The sequence below is a fragment of the Odocoileus virginianus genome, chromosome 1 (assembly GCF_023699985.2).
Source record: "Odocoileus virginianus isolate 20LAN1187 ecotype Illinois chromosome 1, Ovbor_1.2, whole genome shotgun sequence".
NCBI classification, from domain to species: Eukaryota; Metazoa; Chordata; class Mammalia; order Artiodactyla; family Cervidae; genus Odocoileus; species Odocoileus virginianus.
The window spans coordinates 45,476,744-45,503,559 of record NC_069674.1 but is presented as its reverse complement, the minus strand read 5'-3'; the positions used below and the strand labels follow the sequence as shown (position 1 = coordinate 45,503,559).

General features: G+C 40.1%; 2 protein-coding genes across 13 annotated transcripts in view; one reads left to right on the top strand and one right to left on the bottom strand.

Moving 5' to 3' along the window:
* GSDME (gasdermin E) overlaps positions 1 to 14,275 on the top strand; it is a 103,375-nt gene extending 89,100 nt beyond the window's left edge. For all 4 annotated transcript variants that reach the window (XM_020878022.2, XM_070467604.1, XM_020878020.2 and 1 more), the window contains 4 exons: positions 1,580 to 1,707; positions 2,599 to 2,794; positions 8,580 to 8,653; positions 12,284 to 14,275. In XM_020878022.2, coding sequence (XP_020733681.2) covers positions 1,580 to 1,707; positions 2,599 to 2,794; positions 8,580 to 8,653; positions 12,284 to 12,514 — 629 coding nt within the window. In that variant the 3' untranslated portion in view covers positions 12,515 to 14,275. The remainder of the gene's footprint in view (positions 1 to 1,579; positions 1,708 to 2,598; positions 2,795 to 8,579; positions 8,654 to 12,283) is intronic.
* Positions 14,276 to 17,581: 3,306 nt separating this feature from the next.
* The window catches only part of PALS2 (protein associated with LIN7 2, MAGUK p55 family member), a 117,888-nt gene continuing 108,653 nt past the window's right edge, over positions 17,582 to 26,816 (bottom strand). For all 9 annotated transcript variants that reach the window (XM_070467592.1, XM_070467555.1, XM_070467574.1 and 6 more), the window contains one exon: positions 17,582 to 23,888. In XM_070467592.1, coding sequence (XP_070323693.1) covers positions 23,712 to 23,888 — 177 coding nt within the window. In that variant the 3' untranslated portion in view covers positions 17,582 to 23,711. The remainder of the gene's footprint in view (positions 23,889 to 26,816) is intronic.

Genomic DNA, 26,816 nt, shown 5'->3' with positions numbered 1-26,816 from the left:
CATCTGTTTCATTTATTCCAGACTTCATTGCCAAGATAAGCAATGCTTTGTCAGCACTGCAAAATAAAATGCTCCTTTGGAGGCCCATGTCCACGTGGCATGAAGCCGTACGGTGCCAAGGCGTCCAGCAACAAGGGGGGGGGGGGGCAGTACGTGCCACGTGCCTGCAGCAGTTCCTTTTGCTCTCCACAGCACTTTATGTTTTACAAAGTTTTTGTGGGGGAATAGGGTGGGAATTAGTAGGAGTACAGTATATGGTAGAAGAGGAGATGGGCAAGGAAAAAGAGAAATGAGTAATTAAGTAAGAGCGACTTTCGCTTCCACTTTACTAAAGAGAGCTAGGAGCAGCTCAGAATCTCTGGCTTGGAGGGTAAGAAGAGAGACTCATCAATGGGGCTTCAGTGAGTCCCAAACCAGTAGATAGATGCTTTTGTTTCTGTAGCAAAAAATGTCAGTGTTGACAGAATTGGCAGTGAAGGCCCACTCTTAAGGCTTTCCCATCTAATGCCAGGGCTGCAGGCATCCTCCTGATATTTGGGTGTGATTTTCAGCTGCCACCTAAGATTAGAACCACTGCAGCCTTAACTGCATGCACTACAGGGAAATGACAAGACAGGATGAGCTTTCTTATAATTTCCTTTCCCACTAGTCTATCCTGCAAGCTGGCCATTCTAGTCAGCCTGGGGTGAAGTAGGGAGGCTGGGTGGTTTAGGCGGGAGTAGGGTGGGGGCCCGCATCTGTGCCCTTAAACTCTAGAGCAGCCAGGACAGCCTTTCTATCCAGGCCAGGGCTGGTGAGGACCTAATTGGGTTTATAGGGTGGTTTTTTAGTATAACTGTTGGAATTTGACATCAGCAGAGGTGGTGCATTTATGTATTGCTATGCATCCCTGTATATGGAAGCTTTGGCTTATCAAATCTTGTTTTCAAATTCCCACTGGGCTTAAATTACTAGACACTTCTGACTGTCTTAAAAAAGGAAGACTTTAAGAGGAGAGGCTCAGGCATCCTGAAGAGGGTGTTGAGTGATCCAGCTGGGGTTCTAACCATTTCTCCAGGACAGGTAAAGAAGAATGGGGAAAGTGGCTATCTTGTGTTTGCCTAATGAAAATTATGCCAGTCCCTTGAAAAGCATGCATTTCACGTTAAAGGATACAAAAAAACCTGCAGTGTATTGGAAATATATGAAAAATAATGCATTTTGGAATTTGTATGGTCCTGAAGCTTTGTAAAAGTTCTAACTGATGTTTGGTAATTTAGACGATAATTTAATAACTGCAAATGACTTTTTCAGGAAATTGATTAGACTTAATGTTTAGTGAGTCATCAGGAAAAAGTCTGAGACAAAACTTGGCTTCCCTCTTTTCTGTCTCCCCATCCTCCCTTCTTCCTTTAATAGTCTGATTAGTGAAAAACACACAGGTGGTATTTAATACTCTTTATTTCTGAGTTCCACTATTGACCATGCAGCTGGAGGTGTCAATGAAAGAACAGAGGACAGTTCGCTATGAAAAGCCTGAGTCGCTGGCCCTAGTTCTGGGGTAAGTCATGAGACCCGATGTGCTCTGCTGCGTTCACAGCCACTCTGCTCTTAGAGAGGAATTTCCATCCCTTCATGGAGTTGCCCGAGCAGCAACAGACAGCCCTGAATGACGTCCTCCAGGCAGTCCTGTTGGATGAGGAATTACTGGTGGTCCTGGAACAAGTGGTAAGACTGGACACACCTCAAGGCAGTGTCTCTGCCTGTTTTTCTGCACTAAGTCTCTTGGGATAAGAGATCTTGAGCTGGGGTAAAACTGTGTTTAAAATTTCTTCACCTCCTTTTAATCCTACAGCTTCTTTTGTTCTTGGTTGCAGCCCCTTAGCTGTCTAACTGCAGAAAGGTAGCTGATGTGCAGAGCAGAGGGTGTATTAGTTTCCTAGTGTTGCTGTGACAAATTGCTACCAACTGCAATGTATTTTCTTACAGTTCTGGAGGCCACAAGTCTAAAGTCAAGGTGTCATCAGGGTTTTGCTCCCCACAGACTCTAGGAGGGAATCCTTGTGTGCCTGCCCCAGTTCCTGGGGGGCTCCTGGCATTCCTTTGCTTGTGGCCACATTGCTCAAGTCTCTGCTCTGTCTTCATGTGGCCGTCTACTTTTCTGTCTCTTAATGGGCACCCACAACTGGATTTAGGGTCCACTCCAATCTAGGGGGATCTTGAGATTTACCTTAACTACATCTGCAAGAACTTCAAATAGGGTCTTATTGTGAAGCTCCAGGTGGACCTATCTTTGGGGACCACTGTAAAGAAGCCGCCTGTGAATGCAGGAGACATAAGAGACACGGGTTTGAGCCCTGGGTTGGGAAGATCCCCTGGAGGGGGAGGGCATGGTAACCCACTCCAATATTACTACCTGGAGAATCCCATGAACAGAGGAGTCTGGTGGGCTACAGTCCGTAGGGTTGCAGACATGACTGAAGTTACTTAGCATGTATGCATGCTCCAACTCACTCTGAGTGTTGTATGTCGTGAAGGCAGGGGCTGGGTTGTGCCCAGCTTGGCCTCTGGCTTTACATCTGTCTCTCTCTCCTACCCCCCACCAACCTCATCCCGCAGTGTGATGACATAGTCAGCAGCCTGTCACCCTCACTGGTGACACTGGGGGAGCTGAAGCCGTCACAGCAGCACAACCTCACGACCTTCCTGCGGCTGGCGGGGTGCAGTGTGCAGGGCGAGCGTCCGGGCTCAGAGGATGTGGTTAACAACCAGAAACTCTTCTCTACAGCCTACTTCTTGGTCAGTGCGCTAGCAGGTATGGATCAAAAAAAAGGGAAGAAATGCTGTTGCCTTGAAATTGCTTTGTTTACTGTGTGGGAGATTTGGTACATAAGGTTCCCACCTTTTCAAGCAGTGCAGGGAAGATAAGCAGGAGAGTTTACAGGACTGCCATGAAGTCATGGACTTGCTGCTAGCCTCCTCCACTCTTGGAGAGGACTTTCCTTCCTCTGCCAGGGAGGGCTGTCTGCAGGCACACCCTCTCACCCGCACAGGAAACCACTTCCCCAGACAGCCTGTGATTCACACTTCAAAGCCACTGCCACTCAGCGTTGCCAGGCATCATTTGGCAACTGCCATCTCCCCCAGTGTTTCGGTCCTCTCATCCTCTTGTTCCTCTTTGCAAACTTATGGCCCTATCCTGAGTGCAGCATTGTGGCCGTGAGGGCAGGGAGGCTGCAAAGAGCATCCCGAAGCGCCCAGCACCTTTACAACCTCCACACCCATCCTGGCCATCCAGTTATTAGTGAGCTGTGGAGCCTGCCCTACATTTCCGCACCAACTCCCATCCAGAACGCAGTCATCCTGTATGAGGAATTTATTTGTCTGCACTGGGTTTTTGTTGCAACACATAAGATCTTTAGTTGAGGTGTGAGATCTTTAGTTCCCTGACCAGGAATCGAATCTGGGCCCCCTGCATTGGGAGTTTGGAGTCTTAGCCACTGGACCACCAGGGAAGTCCCGGAAGCTGGACTTTTACTTCTCAGAGAGGTAAGAGCTGACAAACTAGCCCAGTCTTAGTCCCTGCATCTTCTTCTCAAGGTGGATGTTGAGTATGTTGTATGTTTTTAGGAGTTTACTTCTTCTAGGTTGTCCAATGTTTTGGCATAAAATTATTCACAGTACTCTCTTATGATCTCTTGTATTTCTGGGCAATCAGTTGTAAAATCTACACTTTCATTTCTGATTTTATTTGAGGCATCTCTTTTTCTTGGCAAATCTAGCTAAATGTTGGTTAATTCATCTTTTCGAAGAACTAGCTATTCATTTCATTGATTTTTTTTTTTAATCTATTACCCTGTATTTAATTTTCACCTTGATCTTAGTGATGTCCTTCTCTCTACTAACTCTGTCTTTCATTTATTCCTTTTGAGGTATAAAGTTCGGTTTTTTGAGATTTTTTCTGGTTTCCTGAGGTACCATTTATTGCTGTGAGCTCTCCTCTTAGAACTGCCTTTGCTACATCACATAAATTTTGATGTGCTGTATTTCCATTTGCCTAAAGGTATTTTTGAGCCATTCTTGCCTTATTGGTTTTTTTGTCTGGATGATCTAGCCATTGATAAAAGTGGAGTATTAAATAGTCCCCTACTATTATTGTATTGCTGTCCATTTTCTCTTTTTAGGCTTATTTTCTTATATATTTAGGTGCTTCTATGTGCATGCATGCATGTGTGCTCAGTTGTATTTGACTATTTTGAGAGCCCATGGACTGTAGCCTGCCAGCCTCCTCTTGTCTATGGGATTTTTCAGGCGAGAACACTGGAGTGGGTTGCCATTTCTCCAGGGGATCTTCCTGACCCAGGAATTGAACCTGCAGATTCTTTATCGCTGAGCCAAAAGGTGATGCTGTGCTGGATGTGTAAATATTTAAAGTGTTATATCCTCTTGTTGGCTTGACTCCTTTATCATTGCGTAGTGCTCTTCTTTGTCTCTTATTACAGTGTTAAAGTCTGTTTATGATATAAAGATGGCCTATTAACTCCAATTTTCTTTTGGTTTCCGTTTGCATGGACTATCTTTCCTTCCCTTTTGTTTTCAGTCTGTATATGTCCTCACATCTGAAATGAGTCTCCCACAGGCAGTATAATGGTTTTGTTTTTAATTTATCCATTCAGCAACTCTGTACTAAATTCTCCAATCAAAAGACAATTACATTTAAAGTGATTACTGACAGATATGTACTCACTGGCATTTTGTTAATTACTTAGTGGCTCTTTGGTAGTTCTTTTGTTCTTTTCTTCACTTGCTCTCCTCCTCTGTAATTTGATGACTTTCTGTAGTGATATGCTTAGATTCCTTTCTCATTTTTTTGTGGTTACCATGAGGATTACATGCCAGCTTAGACTGTTATACATACTATGTTGGTAACAAGTTTAAACACATTCTAAGGCTATACATTTTATTCTCCTCTCCTGCCATTTTGTGGTTTTGATGTCACAAATCATATCTTTTTATCTTGCATATCCCTTAAGAAATTACTATATTTTTACTGCTTTTGTCATTTTAATCTCATAATAGTTTTGTAGGTGATTAATTTACCCTTACCACATTAGATTATTATGAATTTTACTATATATTTACCTTTACCAGTGAGACAGACTTATTTTCATATGTTTTCTTATTACTAATTAGTACTCTTTCATTACAGCTTAAATAGGTTCCTTTAACTTTTCTTGTAAGGTTGGTCTAGTGGCGATGAATCCCTTCAGCTTTTGCTTGTCTGGAACGTTCTCTCCCCTTCAGTTCTGAATGACAACTTTATCAGGTAGAGTATTCTTGGTTGCAAGGTTTTTTTTTTTTTCTTTCAGTACTTTCACTATATCATACCACACTCCCTTCTAGGATGCAAAGGTTCTACTGAAAAACCTAATCTGCTGATAGCCATATGGAGGGGTTCCCTTGTAATTGTTTTTCTCTCGCTGCTTTTTAATATTCTCTCCTCGTCTTTATGTTTTGACATTTTAATGTGGTCTGGGTCTCCTGGATCTGAGTGTTTGTTTCCTTCCCTACATTAGGGGACTTTTCAGCCCCTTTATTCTTCTTCTTCTGGTATCCCTATAGTGCAAATGTTGGTTTGCTAGATGATGTAGCATAGTTTCTTAAGCTGTGTTCGTAAAAAGATGCTGCGCTGATTGGGTGAATTCCACTGCTTGTCTTTTGTGTTCAGTGATCTTTTCTTCCACTTCATCTAGTGTCTGTTTTTGTTCAGGTATTGTATTCTTCATTTCTATGACTTGATTTAATATTTGGTATTTTCCTGTATTTTCTATTTCTTTGTTGAAGTTCTCACAGTGTTCATCTGTTCTTCTCCCAAGCTTGTTAAGCAGCTTTATGATCATACTTTGAACCCTTTAGCAGGTAAATCACTTATATTCTTTTCATTCAGGACCTTTTTTGAGATTTTTATCTTGCTCTGTTTGGAACATTTTTCTCTGTTTCTTCATTTTCCTTGATTTCCTGTGTTTGTTTCCATGCATAAGATAAAACAGTCAGCTCTCAGAGTCTTGAGGGAGTGGTCTCTTGTAAGAAAGAACCTTATTGTTCAACCTTGCCCTAGCGCTCTGTTGTTTCTCAAACCTCTGATTGTTCAAACAGCTTATTTTTAGTGGCTCCGAATAGTTGAGGGTTTGTCAACACCTGTTAGTGTCCCAAAGAGGGGCTCACTCAGCACCCAGATTCAGGCTGGTGAGAGGCCAGACCTTCAGGCAGCAGCTTTTAAAGTATATAAATATATATAGACCACAAGTGTAAATCCCACGAGCCAGAGAGCCTGGTGACCTGGAAATGTCATCTGGGTGGCAGGCACAAAAATCGCAAGTTCCTTTCCAGGAGATGTCAGCACCCTGGAATGAGGCAGATAGGGCACAAAGGGTGGGGTTCAGACCCTCCACCACAGGGAGAAGCTCGGGTTCTGAGTTCCCTCCTGAGTGTGGGTCGTGGCACCAGAAGTGTGGTTTACAGGGAGATTGTGCTTGGCCTCTCCTACCTGCTGTCGTGGGGTTTTCTTCCTAGTTCATCTGATGTGTAGGAGTCGCTCAGGTAGTCTCGGGTTTTTTCAGAGGAAACTCTTCCATGTGCTGCTGTAGATTCAGTCTGTCTGTGGGAGGTGGTGAGTTCTGGATCTTCCTATGGTGCTGTCTTGGACCTGCTTCCTTGATTTTGTTTAAAGCACTGCAGTTTCAGCATCTGGCTGGTCTTCTGGAACACTTTATCTACCATTCTGTGACCTTAAGCATGAACTTCCCAGGTCTCATCTGTTAAATGCTTAGAAGATGAAAGATCAAAAGTCATTTCAATTCCAGAAACAATTGAAGCCGCCTCTACTCTGTTTCAGGCATTGCCAGATCTGAGGTGTGAGAAAAATCAACATTCCTCACCCTCAAGGGAATTAATCAAGGGAAGTAAAGTAGTAAAATCAGATGGTAGGCTTCTCATGTGGTGCTAGTGGTAAAGAACCCTCCTGTCAGTGTGGGAGACCCAAGAGACATGGGTTCACTCTTTGGGTCAGGAAGATCCCCTGGAGAAGGGTATGGCAATCCACTCCAGTATTGTTGCCTGGAGAATCCCATGGACAGAGGAGCCTGGCAGGCTATAGTTCATGGGGTTGCAAAAAATTGGGCACGAGAGCACAAGTGCTAAGTTGCTTCAGTCAAACTCTGCAAAGCAGATGCTGTCTTCATCCCCATGTCCTCAGCCAGGCTCAGGGTAGGAAATGACCACTGAGTAACATGGAAATAAAGTATTTCCAGGAACAAGGGATGATAATGATTACAGGGGACTCAGGAGTCACCTGAAAGGTGAGGAGATGGAAACATGACCAGGTGAGATGACCGTGACAGTAGCTCAGCCGGGACGTCATGTTCCAGGTGACTGTGTTCCTGCCCTTCACAGCTGTGGGGATCTTTCCACAAGGCAAGGCTACACGTATTTGCCATCTTCATTCCGGACTTGGAATTAGGGCCTCCTTGAGGGTTTGTTGAAAATGGTGGAACCTCTCTGGAGATGGAAGCACACACAACCTTTAAATGCAGTGTAGGGGGTTCACTGGTAGGACTGTATCTTCAGAGCTGCCCCACCCGCCCAGCAGCCTTCCTCTCCTGGGAACAAGCCATGTTTCACTGTTCTCTGCTGGGTTCCAGCCTAAGCAGCACACTGCCCTTTATAAATAAGGCTGCTAATTAACACAGGAGATGGAGTTCATGAGTGTTCCCTGGGCCAGCTGATGGAGCAGATGACTCTTCTCTTTTGCCTTTTCAACTCAAATGTTGTATCCCAAGGCATTGGGTCCTTTCAGCAATCTCATCTGTTCTATCCTGGGAGGTATTTAAAACCAGTTTGGAACAACACTGATCTGGATTCCCTGTTCCCGGGGCTGGGAAGGACCCGTCTGCTGCGGGCCCCAGGCTCACGCAGCTCTGTGTCAGCCCTCTCTGAGAGTCGCCAGTGCCCTTGTGCTGAGCTAGTGCTGGGCCGGGGCCCTGCACAATCCTGGGCTCAGGAGCTCCGCTGTGCCAGCCCTTCAAAATAGGTTGAAACAGGCTACATTGTCCCCCACCAAATGACTAGTGACCTACGTATAATCCTTTATAATTTAGTTATCTGACGTAGGCTAAGAAAAAACAAAAAGAACCCCATATCTATAGTGGTCAAATGAGGAAACATGCTAGGAGAGGTAAACCAAAGATCACTCCCCACGTATTTAGTGGGGTGAAACATAGCTCTTCACTGATTCACTGAATCCCAGGTTCTTTCTGCGTTTCCATGCTGACTCACTTTTCCCTGAGTCTGCACCGTTCTTTCTGATTGGAGAATTACATGCAAGAAATATCCTCTGGTGAACACAGAGCTGGTTACCTGGTCCCTACATCTATTTTATAAAAGATTGTGCTGCTTGTGTAGCCCCCTTTGTCCATTTATTCTACAATGACTGAGCACATCCGGCTGGCAGAGGACATCTAAGTTAGGTACAACCCAGGGTTTGGCTCTGCTTCCATGTATGCTTTCTTTGGACAGTGACTGATTCTCTTTTTCTCCTGCAGAAATGCCAGATAATGCAGCAGCTTTGCTGGGCACTTGCTGTAAGCTCCAGATAATTCCTCCACTGTACCACCTGGTAAGGACCTTCCCAGAGGGGACCTGGGGTGGCTAGGAACAGGGAAATGAGGGGGATCGAATGCCCAGCAGCTGATAAAACTTGTTAGGCTTTCTCATCCACAGTAGCCCTTCAAAATAGGTTAAAATAGATGCTACTAACCGCACATTCTTTTACACCCTGCCTGTGTCACACACCACATAGGAAGACCAAAGCTCAGAGGGAAAGGAGTTATTTGGAGAACTTGCTAGCAGGGCTAGGACTCGAACCTTGTCTTTGTACTCCATGTCTCATGATTTTGGCATTTCTTGGAGAGAATTTTGGCCAAGGCTTGTTGCACTGTTGCAGGGAAGGGGCCTGATACTACTAACCGCACATTCTTTTACACCCTGCCTGCGTCACACACCACATAGGAAGACCAAAGCTCAGAGGGAAAGGAGTTATTTGGAGAACTTGCTAGCAGGGCTAGGACTCGAACCTTGTCTTTGTACTCCATGTCTCATGATTTTGGCATTTCTTGGAGAGAATTTTGGCCAAGGCTTGTTGCACTGTTGCAGGGAAGGGGCCTGACACCACATTTTTTGCCATGCCAGTTCTATGGCTGAACCAGTCTGATTCAGCATTGAATTCGACAGGGAGGTGTTCAAGAGGACTGCTTTGTCTCAGGGAGACGTTTCATTTTCTCTTAGGAATATCATTAGCTTCATGCCCTTGGGAAATGTCATGGCAAGAGTAAGAGTTAAGTAATGATGAGCTTAGCCCTGAGAGTCAAGGTTAAGTTTTCCTTTTTAAATTACAAACTGGGTCATTATTTGAGGCCTGGTTCCTAAGGGCTGATGCCAGCATGCTGTTTAGACCAAAGAACTAAAGCCTGGAGCTCTGCACCCAGGTCTGTAAAGCAGGTGTTAGGGTAGACTACCTACATAGGACCCTGCAGTTTGTTACTCATCTGCCCTGGGAACTTGTCAGCATGGTGGTTACTGCCTTTGGTGCATCTTTGTGTAGCAGAGACCTGTGAAAACTGTAGCAAGGCATCATTCCAAGGAGCAGTTTAGATGTCATTCACAACTGAAAACAGATCCTCACCACCCAGAGGAATGCTGTGTTCTTGTACTTTGACCACAAAAACTGAACTACTTGAAAATGAACCAGCATGAGATTGTTCTGCAGCCAGCTGAGGGTAGACGCTGATGGTGCAGTTTGGTTATGGAAATGATATATATCATTATCTAATTGTCTGCAACGACAGGAGCTCTGCTTTCATAGCTTAGCTCCCTGTCATAGCAACTGAATATTTAGTATTTCCTAGGTCAGCCCTTACCATGTATTACAAAGCCATCAACTGCATTCACGAAGTAGATACAAAAAGAAAATACTGCCAAGACCACATTAGCTAACTCCCTCTGCCAACCAGCTCACACTTAGTGGTCATCTTCCCTGCAGGTCTGCTCTAAGATTTGATCCCACATTGCATTCACCAGAATTCAGCTGCTGGTGTTCTAGGAGGAGCTCTTAGGATGTGCTTGGAGTTCTAGCACAGCTGGTGTTCTACTTTGGTGTAGAACCATCCACCCACAGAGTCATTTGTTTACCTTTGTGGGGATGCTGAATATAAACAAATAATTTTTCTTTAAAGACCTTCCTGAGTGTCTTCATATAATCTCCCCTAGATATCGTAATAACATTTCTTAAGACAGCAAGGCTCCTGCCGCCTGAGGGAACTTGGGTATCTTATATTTCTTATAGGGATTTACTTAGAGCAAGGTACAAAAATCTACCTGCATTCCTGTCTTGTCTGGTGGCCAGAGTAAGTTTGAGAAGTTTTCTGAAAGGCTTTTGAAAGAACGGTGTCAAATACACTCACACCTTTGCAAACTGGTGGAAGAAATGGTAAGAGGGTGAGTTTATAATCATCTAGAGAGAATGTTAATTTCACACCTCCACTCCTTCAGGTGTGACTGTAGTCTCTTTTATACCTAGAAGTGCCTCTGGGTGCCTGGGGTTGGCAGATGTTCAGAGAAGCAGGCGGGTTTTGCTGGGCACTTTTCCACCAGACCCAGGACACAGCCCACTGTGCTGTTGGCAGGCTTCAGCCTTCGCCAGTGGAGCTCATTCTTACGTCACCAGATATGGTCATGCTTAAATAAGAGCAGACCAGATCCACTCTCTGGGCCACATGGTAAGGGAAGCCTCTGCTTACACTGAGTGAATCTACAAGGTGTATGGATTTTTTAAGGCTGGTTTTGATAACAGACACACAAGTACGCTTATATGCAAATGAGTGCCGTCCTTTGGCCGTGGGGGCAAGCTGCGGTATTTCTTTTAGTAAGGCTGTCAGTGCTCAGGACATGTCTGGAATTCTTTTGGATTCCTTCAGATTCAGTTAAAATTCACGCATACTTTATAAGGCTTACTTCTTTTAAAATTTTACTCTCATTACTAATTTGATCAGGTTCCGAGTGCCTGTTTAAAATTCATATCTACTGGCAAAATTGTAATTACTACAGACTAAAAACATGTATCAGAGGCACTGCTCAAGACCCTAAGAGCAAAAGTTCCAATGTTCTGAGCAGTTGCGATTAGAGCAGCATCTGATGTGACTTCTCTGAAGAAGCGAGGGTCTGTGTTCCAGGTGGGGTATAAAGTGAGCATGCTGGACAAGGTCCCTGGTTCTTCCGGGCAACTTCGGTTTTAATACACAGAGCAAACAGGGAAATGGCAAAAAGATAACGTCAGATACAGTAAATATATGAAGACAATAAGATAGTGTAATAGTGGTCGGGAGGTGGGAGTAGTGAGTGTATCGATGGAGAGAGGAGTAGGAAAGACCCATTATGTGGCATTTCAGCTGACAACTCAGAGATGAGAGGGAAAATTCTATGGGAACTCTGGAGGAAGGCTATCACAGGTGGAAGGAAGAAGAAGGCTGAGGCAGAGAGCATCGGTAAATAAACTATGGTACCTACCTTTGAGTTTATGCAAATATACTTAAGAAATTCTAACACTTGAATTACAGTAAAAAAACAAACTTTACACACTGGGTATGAGAAAGTTACATTCTGACCTTTCTAATCTACTGGAGTTAATGGATCCAATAGAAGGTAGAGTCCAGAGAGCAGGTGTTCAGTCAGAGGACTACTTGGACATTAAGGAGATCGAACCAGTCAACCTTAAAGGAAATCAACTCTGAATATTCACTAGAAGGACTGACGCTGAAACTCCAACACTTTGGCCACCTGATGCAAAGAACTGACTCATTGGAAAAGACCCTGATGCTGGGAAAGATTGAAGGCAGGAGGAGAAGGTTGGATGGCATCACCGACTCGATGGACATGAGTTTGAGCAAGCTCCGGGAGTTGGTGATAGACAGAGAAGCCTGGCGTGCTGCAGTCCATGGGGCTGCAAAGAGTCGGACATAACTGAGTGACTGAACAACAACAGACGACTCCAGGCAAAGTGGATAAAGTCAGGCCTGTGGTCCTTGCCTGAGCCAATATATCCTGTTACAGCTCAAGGGTTTTCCCTGTTCTACTTGGAGAATTTAAACAACTTAGTTTTCCCCCCATAATTAGCTAGAAGTGCTAATGTTATTATCTGATGATGACTTTCTATGATGTTTTTTGGTGAATTTATTTACATTTGTCATTTTAGCTCCGTGCTCTGTCTCATGATGGTGTGTCTGATCTTGAAGACCCAGCTTTGGCTCCTCTGAAAGATACAGAAAAGTTTGGGATCGTGCAGCGTCTGTTTGCTGCAACTGACATTAACCTGGAGAGAATGCAATCATCCGTGAAAGCTGCCAGCAGGGCGGACCCTAACGTCTTATCACTGATACTCTACATCAGTCTGAATGGACTCTGTGCTTTGGGCAGAGCACAGTAACAGTGTCATGTGCGGATTACAGGTACAGGCACACCTCATTTTATTGCACTTCACAGACAATGCATTTTTTTTTTTTTAATCAAATTGAAGGTCTGTGACAACCCTGCATTGAGTAAGTCTATTGGCACCGTTTTCCCAATAGCATTTGCTCACTTGTGTCTGTCACATTGGGGTAACTCTCCCAATATTTGAGACGTTTTCATTATTATATGTATCATGGTGATCTGTGATCTTTGATGTTACTATCGCAAAAAGATTACAGCTCGACTTGCTGAAGGCTCTGATGATGGTTAGCATTTTTTAACAATAAAACATTTTTAAGGTATATACATAGTTTAGGCATAATGCTATTGTACACATTAATAGACTATAAGATGGTATAAAAATAAGTTTTATATGCACTGAGAAACCAACAAATTTGTGTGATTTGCTTTACTGTGGTGGTCTGGAACCAAATCTGCAGTATCTGAGGTCTGCTTCTGCGTGTTATCAGCTAAGGCTGGCTATTTTTCAGCATCATTCAAATACTGCCTTTGGGGCTTAGGTCACCATGGTAAATAATCAAGTAGATGAACTTATTTAATAGTTTAAGAAGTGGTGGCTTTTTGCATTACAAATCACCTTGAATTCAGCTAGCAGGTACTCTGTACAGGGTTTTCTCATGGGAGGCCCTTCTCTGCTGGTAACCCAGTGTCTGAATTATAGACCCCCAATACCCCAGCTGGAGGAGGGTGGAGAATTCTAAGCCAGAGTACTCAGACCTCTTCTCGGCAAGAAAAAAAATAGGTCCATCCATCACTTTATTTTTCCCACTTTCTGTTAAACAAAAATAGATGAGACTGACACTTCGATCCAAAAATTCATTTTAAATTATGAATGCTGTGGGGAGGCAATTCCTCTTCATAGAAGGCTACATTCTGAATGTGCTCTATGCTATGCAGTGACTGAAAAATGAACTGTAAATGCTACTAGAGAACATAGTCTTCTGCTAAACAAAATTATGCTAAACAATAACCTTACCGCAGGACACACTTCTCCTTAGGGGCTGGTATATATGCATTTTATTTATTTGACTTTGCCAGGCTTTGATCAATGTACCAATCCTATTGTCTAGAGCAGTGTGCTGATTTTGCATGCATGGTGGATGTTTAATTTGTAAAATGCTACATATTGTATCAAAGGGGCTTTGAACTATGTATATTTTTCTTGTTTGTTCTGTTTTCATATCCTTCCACTATAAATAGCCTGAACTGTCTCCTGAGTGCTCCTAATGCCAATGCTAATGTCCTCTGGGGACCTGAAGCTACTTTTGCTTTCCCTCGGCAAAAAGTCACTGAGACCTGCTGCTAGAAACCGACTTACTTTAGGGGCAGGAGGCAATGGGCATGAGGGCTAGCAGCTGGAACATGCTATGTTACTCAGCACCTGTTTTTTATCTCAACATCACCTACTTATTCCCTTCCTCTACTTCAGATTTTAATGAACATTAATAAGCAAGAAATGAAGAAAATAAGCCTTTCATCACCTCTATTAAAAATTAGACTAAATCATGTAGTTATTATGCAAATATTTAAGATATGTAAGAAAGAAAGAGTTGTACACTGTGGTGGCAACAACATAAAAAAATAAGCACCTTATGCACAAATTGGAGAGGAATATGCAAAAGTCAAGATAGTTGTGCTGAGATGCTGGTACTATACCTACCTGTTTTTTCTGCTTTTCTGAAATAAAATGAGTATAAAGGACATACTACAGATAGAATGTGTGATATGAGTCTACTTGCATGAAAAACAGATAGCCATGTATCTCAATGCCTGGGAAATCTCATTTAAGAGGTCACAAGAAACCCAACAGTGTCTGCTTTGAGGAAAGGATGTAGAGGTTGGGACAAGAGGCATTGGTCGGGGGTGGGGTGGGGTGGTTCATCTTTCTGTTAGAATTTTGCATGCATTATCCTGAGTTAAAAAATAACAACAAAACCCCCCAAACATTAAAAACTAGAGACGGACTTAAGACAGAAAGAAAAGAAGCCATCCAAGCAAGTGCTAAAAGTCTGGGTTACATTAAACAGCAGCTGAGGCAGTCTCTTCCCACAACGGCCCTAAGATTGGCCAGTAATCCTGTTGGACTGTGTTGTGAACATTAGCAATTTAAAAAGATGTAGGCATATGCTGCTACAGCAGATTCCCACTGGGGTGTGGTGGATGAGGTAGTGTTGGGCTCCAGTGAGGGTGAGATAGGTTCTTCTAACTAACTGGTATCCTCACCATTAAATATCATTCTTAACTTTAAATATACCTTTATTTACTGCTCGAGATTCAGAACCATCCTTCTTTTAGTAATTAGATTTGGAATCAAGTCCTAATATCCCAGAACACCTAGAAAACAGATAATAAATGCAGTAGTGTTTCCTAGAACAGAAGAGCCACCTTAACTCTATTTCCACAACTACTTCTGTTTCATAAATGGGAATAGGAAGAAATGCTGACACAGTTAGTGTGGTGTGGCCCAAAAATGGCCCATAAAAAGTGTTCATGACCTAATAAATCCCTAGAACCTGGCAAAAAGGGTGTTTTTAATGTACTGAACCTTGAAATGGACAGATGACCCTGGATTATATGGGTGGACCCTTAAAGAACCAGAAGAGTTAGTGAGAGACGGATTTGGTCAAAGAAAATGCAGGAAAAATGAGGCATGAGAAGAATTCAGTGCTGCTGCTGGCTCTCAAGATAGAGGAGGCCGGTTTGACGAGAGAGTAGTTTGTTCAGCCAGCCAGCAAGGAAGTGGGGACTTCGATCCTACAACTGCATGGAACTGGAGACCACCACCAATCTGCAAGAGCCTGGATGCATATTCTCCTCCGGACCTGCAGGTAAGAGCCAGGGCAGGGCCTGGGAGACAACTTTGCTTTAGCCTCATGAGACTTGTTCATGAGACTTGTGTTGAGTTTTGGACCTACAGGACTGAGATGATAAGTTTGTGTTGTAAGCTGGTAAGTCTGTGGTAATTTGTTATTGCAGTGATAGAAAACCAACAGGTAGTATAAGATGGAAGAGTGAGTCACAGGTGGACCCTTGAACAACATGGGTTTAAACTGCACCAGTCCACTTATATGGGCACCCAACTGTGTTTATTAAGGGAATGATGACTTTATGTAAAACCTAATTTTTTGGGAACATAAGTGAAATATTCTGAAATAAAACACAATATTTTCTTGGATCAGTCCCCCAAGGCCAAAGAAATAAAGCAAACATATGCAAATGGAACCCAATTAAACTTTAAACCTTTTGTACAACAAAGGAAACCATCAATGAAACAAAAAGGCAGCCAATGGAATGGGAGAAAATATTTGCAAATGATGCTCCTGACAAGTGGTTAGTAGTCAAACTATACACACAGCTCATATGACTCAATTATTGAAAAAAATCCCACAAAAAATGGACAGAAGACTTGAATAGATATTTTCCCAAGTAAGACACAAGGATGGCAAACAGGCACATGAAAAGATAAGATGCTCAACATTGCTAATTATTAGAAATGCAAACCAAACCCACAATGAAGCATCACCTCAAAAGGGTCTGAATGGCTATTATCAAAAACTCTACAAATAACAAATGTCAGAGAGGATGTGGACTAAACGGAACCTTTCTTCCTACGTTGTTGGCAGGAATGTAAATTGGTATAAACACTATGGAAAACAGTATGGAGGTTTTCTCAAAAACTAAAAATAGAACTGACGTGATCCAGCAATCCCACTATTTGGAAAAAAATGAAGCCACTAATTTGAAAAGGTACATATACCCCAATATTCACAGCAGCATTATTTACAATAGCTAAGACATGGAAGCAACTCAAGTCCCATCAACAGATGATAGGATTAAGAAGATGTGGTATATACACAATGGAATATTACTTAGCTATAAGAAAAGAATGAAATACTGGCACTTGCAACAATGTGGATGAACCTAAAAAGAATTATGCCTAGTGAAGCAATTCAGACAAATACTATACAATATCACTTATATGTGGAATCTAAAAAATAAATACCAATGAATATATACACAAAACAGAAACAAGTTCACAGATGCAGAAAACAAACTTGAGGTTACTAAAAGGGAGAGGGACAAATTAGGGATATGAAATTAACAAATACAAACTACTGTTTACAAAGTAGATAAGAAACAAGGATTCACTGTATGGCATAGGGAATTATACCCACTATCTTATAATAACCTATAATGGACTATAATCTGTAAAAATACAGAATCACTATGTTGTACACTTGAAACTAACACAGTATTATAAAGCAACTATATTTCCACAAAAAAACTTAATTCTTTTGGAGACATCAGAAATACACCAGACTAGCAATTTCTGCATTGTGGTGTATGGAATCTTAGAAAATAACTTGGGAAAGAGTTGTCAAAGTACCTTTTCTGGGAACAGGCTTCCTGCACTCACCCACATTCACGCCTCCATCTCTTGGTCGGTCCGGTGGGTCCTCCTCTTCTCATTGCAGACCTCAGGGCTGAGCTGTGTGCCACAGAAGGTGTTGTCCTTCCCACCAGGGTTTTTCCTTTCTTGGCTAACTGGGAAATGGTCCTAGTATTCATGCCATCTAAGCGTAGAGGTCTTCTCTTGATCCTGTGTTTTAATCTTCCCTGTCTCTGGAATTCTTTAAGTCATCTTTGAAAGCTATGGAATCTTTGGGCTGGGATAGATGAAACAATAATTAGGGTTTCCTTGTTAAAAAACAAAAGGGAGGCAGGTGAAAAATTTATAAATTTTGGTGGGAAAAATATGACATTAGAAGCTTTTAACAAAGATGATTAGCAGTTCAAAGAAATTGCCAAAACTAACCTGATGCCTTCTATATTTTATTATCTTCAAGCCTTTTTTCTACCTATAAATGAAACATTACATTTTTCCAATATTAAGTATTTATTTCTTTATATGTACAAAAATATTTTACCAGGAGTATGCAGTCTCACAGATTGAACATTTCAGTAAATTTCATTTTGGACAACATTAATATGTGAAAAGAAAAATTTATACAGGGACAGTGGCTGAGAAGTCAATACTTAATTGTACTGCAGGTAAATTTTATTTATACAAGGACAGCAATAATGTTTCTTTTGTACAGGTACTAGTAATACAATTACTTGGAAAGCAGTAGCAATTAATTTTATTTTTAAACTTTTTCACCTTTAGCAGCTTGTTCAGCTTTAATTTTTTGGTTGATAACAAGTATTTTGCCCTCCATTAAAAAAAAAAAAAAAACTCTTCTACCATCATTTCACAGACTAGAGGTTAAAAAGAGCATGCATATGTGTTCAAAATAAAAATATACCAAAATGAAATGGGGTGGGAAAAACACCCAAAGTCTTCACATCAAATTTTCATCATGGGCTCTTAACAGAGCTAACATGTGGAAATTATAGTAGGTGCTGAACCCCAGTGTTCATTCTTCTAGCAAAATCCAAGATAACATTTTCTTAAAAATCAATGTTATTGAAGAAACAGGAGACAGCAGTTCTTTTTTAAAGAGAACACAAAGCCAAGAGAAGTATTTACCTTGTATTTCAGTTACAGATGGAGATCAGCTATTCCTCCAAGTTCCACTAAAAAGACTAAGGCATTTCTCAGTTAGTCCATGTTTATCAGAACAATGTATGTTCTGCAAAGTCTGCCAAGTAAGGTTACTCACATCACTGCCTGCCTCTATTTAAGAATAAGACGAGAACCACATATTTTAATTGGTAATGACTTATGGTTTAGTGTTGGTAATAATATATATAGCAGAGTTTCTCTCTTCCTCCAAGCTCCCAGGCCTCCTTGACTGATATGAAGGTTAAGTTTCAGGCATGGTCTGTCATATTTGTATGTTTCTACCCCTGGCTTGCTGTGACTGAAGTGCAATAAAGATATTTATCCCTGACTTCTAAAATAAGACCTTTTGGCTTTTGCTCTGTGTTAGTACTTGTTCACTGGGACTCAAGACAGATTTACAAGCATTAAGTCATTTAATCTGCCAAGTTATAAGTGGCATTTACATCATCTGTAGATGTGTTCATTTAATTTGTGCTGTAGATTAGAAAACAATTAAAGCTGGTAGGGGGGAAAAAAGAATTGTTGCTTCTGGCCAGCTTTGGTGTATGGAGGCAAGTCAGATTTCTCATAGCACTGCAGTATCAGCCAGTGGCCTTGAAGCAGGTAGAGAACAAAACTAAAAAAAAAGTTAGTCCTGTTGGATTCGAGGTCCCTCAACTGGAGGTAATTGAATATGTTTCCCCTTTTAAAGAAACAAATGCCTTTTAAACTTAATACTATGGGTTAAACAATAGGGTTGCAGTGATAAATTTCAGGCAGAAGAATAAGGTAAGCAGCTTTAAGGGGCAAAGATCAGAATGTCTTCAGATGTAATAGAGTACTGGATTGCTTACTTAAATTTTGTTTGACTTGTGAGTGGTCTGGTTGGTGAGGAGGAGGATTTCCTAAAGGTCTGGCCTTAGAAAAGGATTCTGAACTCAAAACCTCCTGACCAAGGCCACTAAGAGACCGACCGGAATACAACCTCTTTCAGGCTGGACAAACATCCTCAGAGCTGTTTTAAAACTGAAGGCAGAATTTCTAAATAGTGTGCACCTATCACTATGTTACCTCCAAGAGAGGTACACTTTAAAAGAACTAAAAAATAAGCAAACTCAGGGCAAATGAATATATATAATAAACAGATAAAGTAGCTTAACAAAGATTTTCCAATTTACCATTTACCTCATCAGAGTTATAAATTACTTCTTGTAATTTAAGGTGAAGACAAATATTAAGTTAGCCTTATTTAACAAGTGTATTATTAAAAGGGAGATGTAAATTTTATCAATGGTCATATGGTCAGGAGTCATAATTAGAATCTCAGCCAGTAGAAGTGCACCAGCTCTATTTTTATCAAAAGAGAGACTATTTTAAAGAATGCAGTACAGTGGTACTGCAGAAGTAGTGCAAATCACGCTTTTAAAGTCTTACCTTAGAAATGAGATAGCATCATTCCTTGACTTTCTAGTGTTTAAGGACTCATTTTTGATTCTGTGTACTAAGTCATTCCAGAAGTAAAGTAATATGATAAATTATGGAAAATATTAAAAATAAAATTTCAAGCTAGCAAAAATGCAGTTAAAAATAATCTTAAGAAAATTATAGAATTGTTATCTTCTTCAGACATATAATGTATATGTAAAAACTGATATGATGAATTATTACTCAATTGTATTCTTAAAACTTTGTGAATATTAACTTGTACTATATACAGTAATCCTATTATTTAAAATACTGAATTTCTCCCAAGAACTCCAAATCCATTACAGATGTTATTACATGAATTCTCACAACAAATCCAAGAGGAGGGCAGGTACTATAATCGCTAAGCCTGAATCATATCTCAAATTCATTTGAAGAGTTAAATAAGTATTTCCCAAGAGGTTTCCATCCATGACTCTGTCCTTTTTCCCTAAGGAAATTAAGTTAGAATACCTTTCTGAGCTTAATTCCAAATATATTTTTCAGAAAGGGGATTAGTATCTGCCTCAAAGTAAAACCAGAGCCTCTGAAAACTATGTGAAAAGTTTCATAATGTCTAAGAATTTGGAAATAATTAAAAATGTAAGAGCATTAGTTATAATTACATAGTGAACATTTTAGTATTATTATTATCCATATATCTTGGGAGAATTTTACATATTATACACATAGCTGTATATATATAAAATATATATATATAATATGTATGATGACTCAAACATTTAAAAAATGACCTGCTAGCTATATACAGAAAACTTCAGGATTGCTTTTTCCATATGTAGTATAAAGACTCATCACTATAAAATTATTGGCTCCCTAGCCTGTGGTTTCTGGAAAATGGGGTGTTGTTTCAGAAGTCCTAAAAGTACAGTGTTAAGTAGACCAATTTTCAAAACTTTATGTTTAATATTTACCAGTTTAAAATAATTATACCTAACTCCATGGCTATCCATCTGAAAAATCAATGCCAATCACTGGATTGTGACACTTGTTGTTATCCATAAAAATAAGTACAAATTTAATGACTCTTTAAAACAAAGATCATCTTCTATGGTCACTGGGATATTACGGTCAAAGCAGCTAGTACCTGGCCATAGTCTATAATGCTACACTAACATATTTTATTGCTAATATGCATTCTTTTTCTAAATTTGTGTTAATATCCAATTTGCTCTTTTAAAGAAAACTTGTCCTTATAAGCTATTCTATTAAATTTACTAGATTCTAGAATCTAGGGTTCAGGCTACTATTGCTGTACTGGGTTTATGATATGATTTCTACCTTAGAAAACTATGTTCAGCAGTTGTATGGTAAAAGTAAACAAAGTCCTGATGTATTGGATAGTATTTTATTTGACACTATCCAAATATCAAACAGAAATGGAAACTGCATAATCGAGGCTTGGTTATAATAAAAGGAAAAATTCTACTTGAGTGCATCACATATATTATACTAGTTACAGTTAAATGACTTATCCAGGGACATCAACTCTATGGATATGGGATATTTGTATATTTAAAAATATATATAATATTTAGCTGTATATAAATAATCATGCCCTGAATGCTGAATGTGGATACTCACCTGTCCACAAGAAATCCTCAGGTGCATTAGTATGTTAGCACACTGTTTCCCAAAAGCATATGCACGTATATTTTTAACGATTACCAACTGTTCAGCATCACCTTAAACTATTTTCTCTTCAGTAAAGCTAGTTATCTTAGACCTTCCCTACAGAAGTTCACATTCCCTTGATCACAACTATACTCTCATTGCTATAGGAGAATTCCGGGACCTCTGGGACTTCTTGCCCCAGCAGAGCTCTGCTGGTTTCTATAGAACCAGATGGGACTTCAGTTTCAAGTTCAATGGCTCTTTATTGAGATGGATGAACTTTGCTATAAACTTATTCTTTTCAGCTCTGGCATCTAGATGGAAATTAAATCAACTGCACTGTTCCATTTTATATTAGGAGGAATCTCATGTGTATAAACTAGTTAGTCATGAATATCATTTATAATAGAAATAACTCTTTTAAGTGTAGACTGTTTTCTAAATAATGTGCACTTTATACCATGTGATAAGGCCTAAAATATGTCTGATGTAAAAACCATCTCTGTGTGTCGATGGGTAAAATATCCTGTGGATAGACTTCTTGAGCTGCTATCCCCAAGAGGCTGCAGGCAGCGGCTCCAGTGATCCCCTAGAGGCTGCAGGCAGCGGCCCCAGTGAACCCCAAGAGGCTGCAGGCAGCAGCCCCAGTGATCCCCAAGACGCTGCAGGTAGCAGCATGAAGGCACACTGCAGAAGACACCATACTTCCTGAGAATGTGAAAATAAAATTTCTCTTAAAATTTATAGCGTGTTAAGATGCTAAGTCATGGGACATCATCTCAACACTGTGCTTTGATTCATCTTTGAGAAGCCAAGACTTTGATGTAAATGTACGTGGTTTAAAAGTTACCAAAGTTACTAAAAGGTATGATCCATTTTGCTACCAATTTCCTATTCTGGGACAACGAACCTCCATACAGCTACTTGGGTGTTTGGTTTCACTGTGAAGAAGAACAGTGTGCCTGCTGCTTATCACCATGTATTTTCTCTTCCCTCCGAGTCCTTCAGGCTAGCAGTCCATGTGACAGCTTAGCTGAGGGGAAAACAAATTTCAGCAGCCAGGGGTCTGTGCCTACCAGCAAACAAAGATGATCACCAAAGTTTAAGCACCTAACCCGTTAAGTGTGAATAGTGTTTATGTGAAAAGCTAGCAGCAGTATAAAATATGGCTAACTTAGTTTAACAATAATCTGCATCTCTGAATATACTTTAGAAGAATTTATACCATCAAAGAATCCTAAAGGAAGATATTAACTGAGATGAATTTTGGAAATTTGCGTATGTTAACGTATCTAAAGAAGGAAAGGTGTTTTCCTAATCAAAAAGTTTACTTCCTAAACAAAAAGTACATTTCCTAACAAATGTAAAAAAAATATAAAACATTATTTAATACATATTATATAATACATACACTGTACATATTATATAATACATATAGTCTACTGAGAGAAAACATTTGACGATTTTTTCCAGATTTCATAAATTGTTCAGTGGATTTGGTTCACAACACAATAAACTGAAAAAATACCCTAATGATCACATCACAGAAAGCAAATTGATTGTTCACATAAACCCCCAATTGCAAACTTAAGAGGCATTTTTCAGCATCACAGAAATTTTCAGAGGCATGATACATTTGCTGATCATATCCTAATAGAAAACTGTATAAAGCAATAGGTACACTTTCACCAGTTAAACTTTTACAACAGATCAGCTTTCAGAGTCATTCTGCTGTAAGGTTTGCAGGATAAGGCACTCTCTTGGCCGGCATGGCCTTGCTTGCTGTGTACATGTTAATGAAGCATCAGCCCATCACTGCAACAAATGAGAGTGCAAGGTATTGCTCTTCATTTTTTCACAAGAGAGAGCATGAAGGGAAAAAACTAATATAGCTGCATAAATTAGAACGGACAGCCATACAACTCTGAAATAACGAAGCTATGTCGCGCTGAGCAGACTTCCGATGTCAGATTTGAATGGTAGTAGACTAGCTGTAGCACTGACATTAAAATTCTGCTTCTGTAAGAAACTGAATATGTTAGGAAAGAAGGCCAATAAACCATTATTTTTTCCTAATAAGAGTAGCTGACCCTTCACTAAATACTGAACTAAATGGCAGCTTTACAAAACTATTTCAAGTATTCATTATCACAGTGAAAATGTAGACCAATGTTAGAGTGAATGATTTGAAAATTCCTTGGATGAAAAAGGCAAGGGTACTAAATCAAAACATATACAAAATGCTTCAACGCATTTCTTTATGTGATATGAATAGAAAGATTATCCATAAAAAGTTAGAAAAATTAAGATAAATCATATATTAGTACACCTTCTCAACCACATTTTATATAAAAATTCAGAATAGTGTACTGGTATTTCAATCTACACAATAAAAATGCCTGGACTTGGCAGATATCTTCTATCTGTGCATGTATTTTCTCAGTAGAAGGTTTGTTTGTTGCAGTCACTTTTTGGAAGTTTTATTTGAATTGTGAGCCTTACTGAATCATCAGTAAACCCAGCTGATTGGGACCCACTGTGGCTCCATTCTTAGTTTCTCTATGGCAGTCTGCAGTTTCTCAAAGGCTTTGTCTAGATTGTCATTGACGATGATGAGATCAAAATAGTGGTTGTATGCTCTTTGAATCCGTGCACTTTCATCCACTGTTTTCTTCAAGTCAGAGTCCTGTCAAAGAGTTTCAAGAGGAAAAGTTTATACAATGTATACTTGCTCATAATCAAAGTGAAATAAGAAGTAACTAGGATAGATATTTGAGTGTGATATCAATCCTCAAAATCTAATCTACATAGAGTATTAAAAAATATATTACCATCTCTTCATATCCAGTCATTCCAGCTGCATTCATGTTTGCATTTATGAGTATTCTGTGTCTTCTGTTTCACTGATACTAAGATAAGATTCCTAATTAAAAGACTTTTGACAATAATCTTAGGGTGAAATCCAAAGTAATAAGGAATTATCGTAGGTCTTTAGCCTCCAGGTAGCGCTAGTGGTAAAGAACCCGCCTGCCAGTGTAGGAGATGAAAGAGATGCAGGTTTGATCCCTGTGTTGGGAAGATCTCCTGGAGGAGGGCATGACAACCCACTCCAGTATTCATGCTTGGAGAATCCCATGGAGAGAGAAGCCTGGTGGGCTATGGGCCATAGGGTCGCAAAGAGCAGGACATGACTGAAGCAACTTAGCACAGCACAGCCTGACTGCATCATCCTTCTCAAAATATTTTTACCTTATGGAGTCTGTAAATCATGGAACCCAAATTTCAGTGGCTGTTAAGCTTAAATTTTACTGCCTTTTTCTAAGAAAGAGAATTTTAGAAGAATAATTTGAAGACTACATGCTCCCCACCCCCAACAACAACACACACACACACTTTAATTTGTTATATATTTCATTATTATGTTTCATAAAATACTTCTAGTCATTCTGGAATATTTAGGGAGAATAAGTAAAGAATGGGTTTTGTCATGAGCAAGTAAAGCTTTTCATTAAATTTGTGTTTTGAAATTTCACAATACTTCTACAGGTTCTCCAAATATTAAGTTCCTATTAAAATGTCTGTTTCATAATCTGTGGATATACAGTGAATAAGACAGAATGAGTTCCTACCATTTAGTGGAGGAGACAAATAAGAGGGCAAATAAACAAAAACTTGCAAGTTGTAGTTAAGTACTGTGAAAAGAAACCAACCAGGAACAAAGAATTTTAAGAGACCTACCTTAAAGAGACCTACCTTTTAAGAGACCTACCTTAGAGAGACATAGTAACTCTACATATGAATAAATGACATTTAACCTACCTAAATGACATTTAAATTGAGAACTACAGTGGAGGAAAGAGCATTCCAGGCACAGGAAACAGCAATGTAAAATCCAAGGGGAAAAAGGATACTGAAAGATACTAAAAGACCACCAAGATGGATGGAGGACAAGGGAGGATGGGATAATAGGTTGAGATAGCACAGGCTAGGTCATGGAAGACCTAGATGGGATGGAAAGACATCTCTGGATTATGATGGAGGCAGAGAAAACGTAAATGACAGCAGAACAGACAGATATTTTGGTGGTAAAATTATCAGGTTTAGCTGATGGGCTGATGGAATGTGAGGAATATGAATGAGTCAAAGACAGCTCGAGTTTCAGCCTGAATAAATGAACAGTTGCAGAAGATGCAGAGCTGGGCGGGTGGGAGTGGGGATATGACTTTGGGTGGGGGTAAATAAAACACTCTGCTTCGTACACGCTAAGTTTACGGTGCCTATGAGACATGCAGGTGCAGCTGTAAAGTAGGTGAATGCTAGTGTAAATTGGAGCTTAGGTCTGGGTTATCTATACATAAACTAGGAACATCAGCCTAATGATGGTATATAAGTTAATGGATTTGGTGAAAACACCTAAAGGAAAGTAAAATAGTGAAGTGGGTTCTCAAGTAAGCTGAGGGATATTAGTACTTATATTTTAGTTAATATTTTCACTGAGATCTCTAAATCAGTTTGAAACAACTAAAGTATCTTTGGGTTTCCCTGGTGGCTCATATGCTAAAGAATCTGCCTGCAATGCAGGAGACCCAGGTTCGACACCTGGGTTGGGAAGATTCCCCTGGAGAAAGGAATGGCAACCCACTCCAGTATTCTTGCCTGGAGAATACCATGACCAGAGGAGCCTTTTGTTATAGATGTATAAACAGGCCAACTTATAAACAAATCTTATCTAGTATAGTTATTAGCAATCTGTCCTGTTAAAACACAAATCAATTCTCTTTGACAATAGTAATCCTGTAACAATGATCTAGTGTACCATACAGGTGGGAGAATAAACACCTCTCTCTCCATGGCTGCAGAATGATCTCCAGAATATGTTAGTAAGTGAAAAAGGCAGGCAGACTACTGCATGTAATAAGCTACCTTTAATGTAAGAAATGGGGGCAGAAGGATGCACACACATATTTATATTAAAAATTGTGAAAATAACCACCTATGTAGGTGGGAGATTGGAATAGAGAGGACAGGAAAAGCTAAATTTTGTTTGATTTAAAGATTTATTCTGAAACTATGAAAATGTATAGAATTATATGACAAAATTAAATTCAAATAAAAAATAGTAATACATAAAACTTAAAAGCAAAACAAATATGTGTTTCAAGTTGATGGCTTAAACACAATTATTTTAGTGACTTTAAAATAATATTCAAGGGATATATCATAAGTACAATTTTTAAAAAAAGTTTTAAGTCTGAAACTTAAAACTTCTCAATAATCACACTGTTAATATTATTACTGAAGGAGTCTTTTGGGTCTAGAAAAGAGAACAACAGTCTCAAAGGCCCCTTGCTGAATCATCTAACTTTGGAGAAAACAAAGTATAACTTTAGTTCCACCCTGATGCTCCAGGCCGGTTGCATCTATCTGGGACTTATCACCCCCTGTCCGGAAACCTACCACCCCCTCCACCCGCCCAGAAGACTTATCACCCCCCGCCCAACTACAAGTGTCATCTCAACAAAAGAATACCCAAAATATCCTGCCTGATTGACGTTTCCCTTATCGCTTCCACAAACCTCCCTATAAATATGGAGCCTCCCTGATCCCTCTCGGC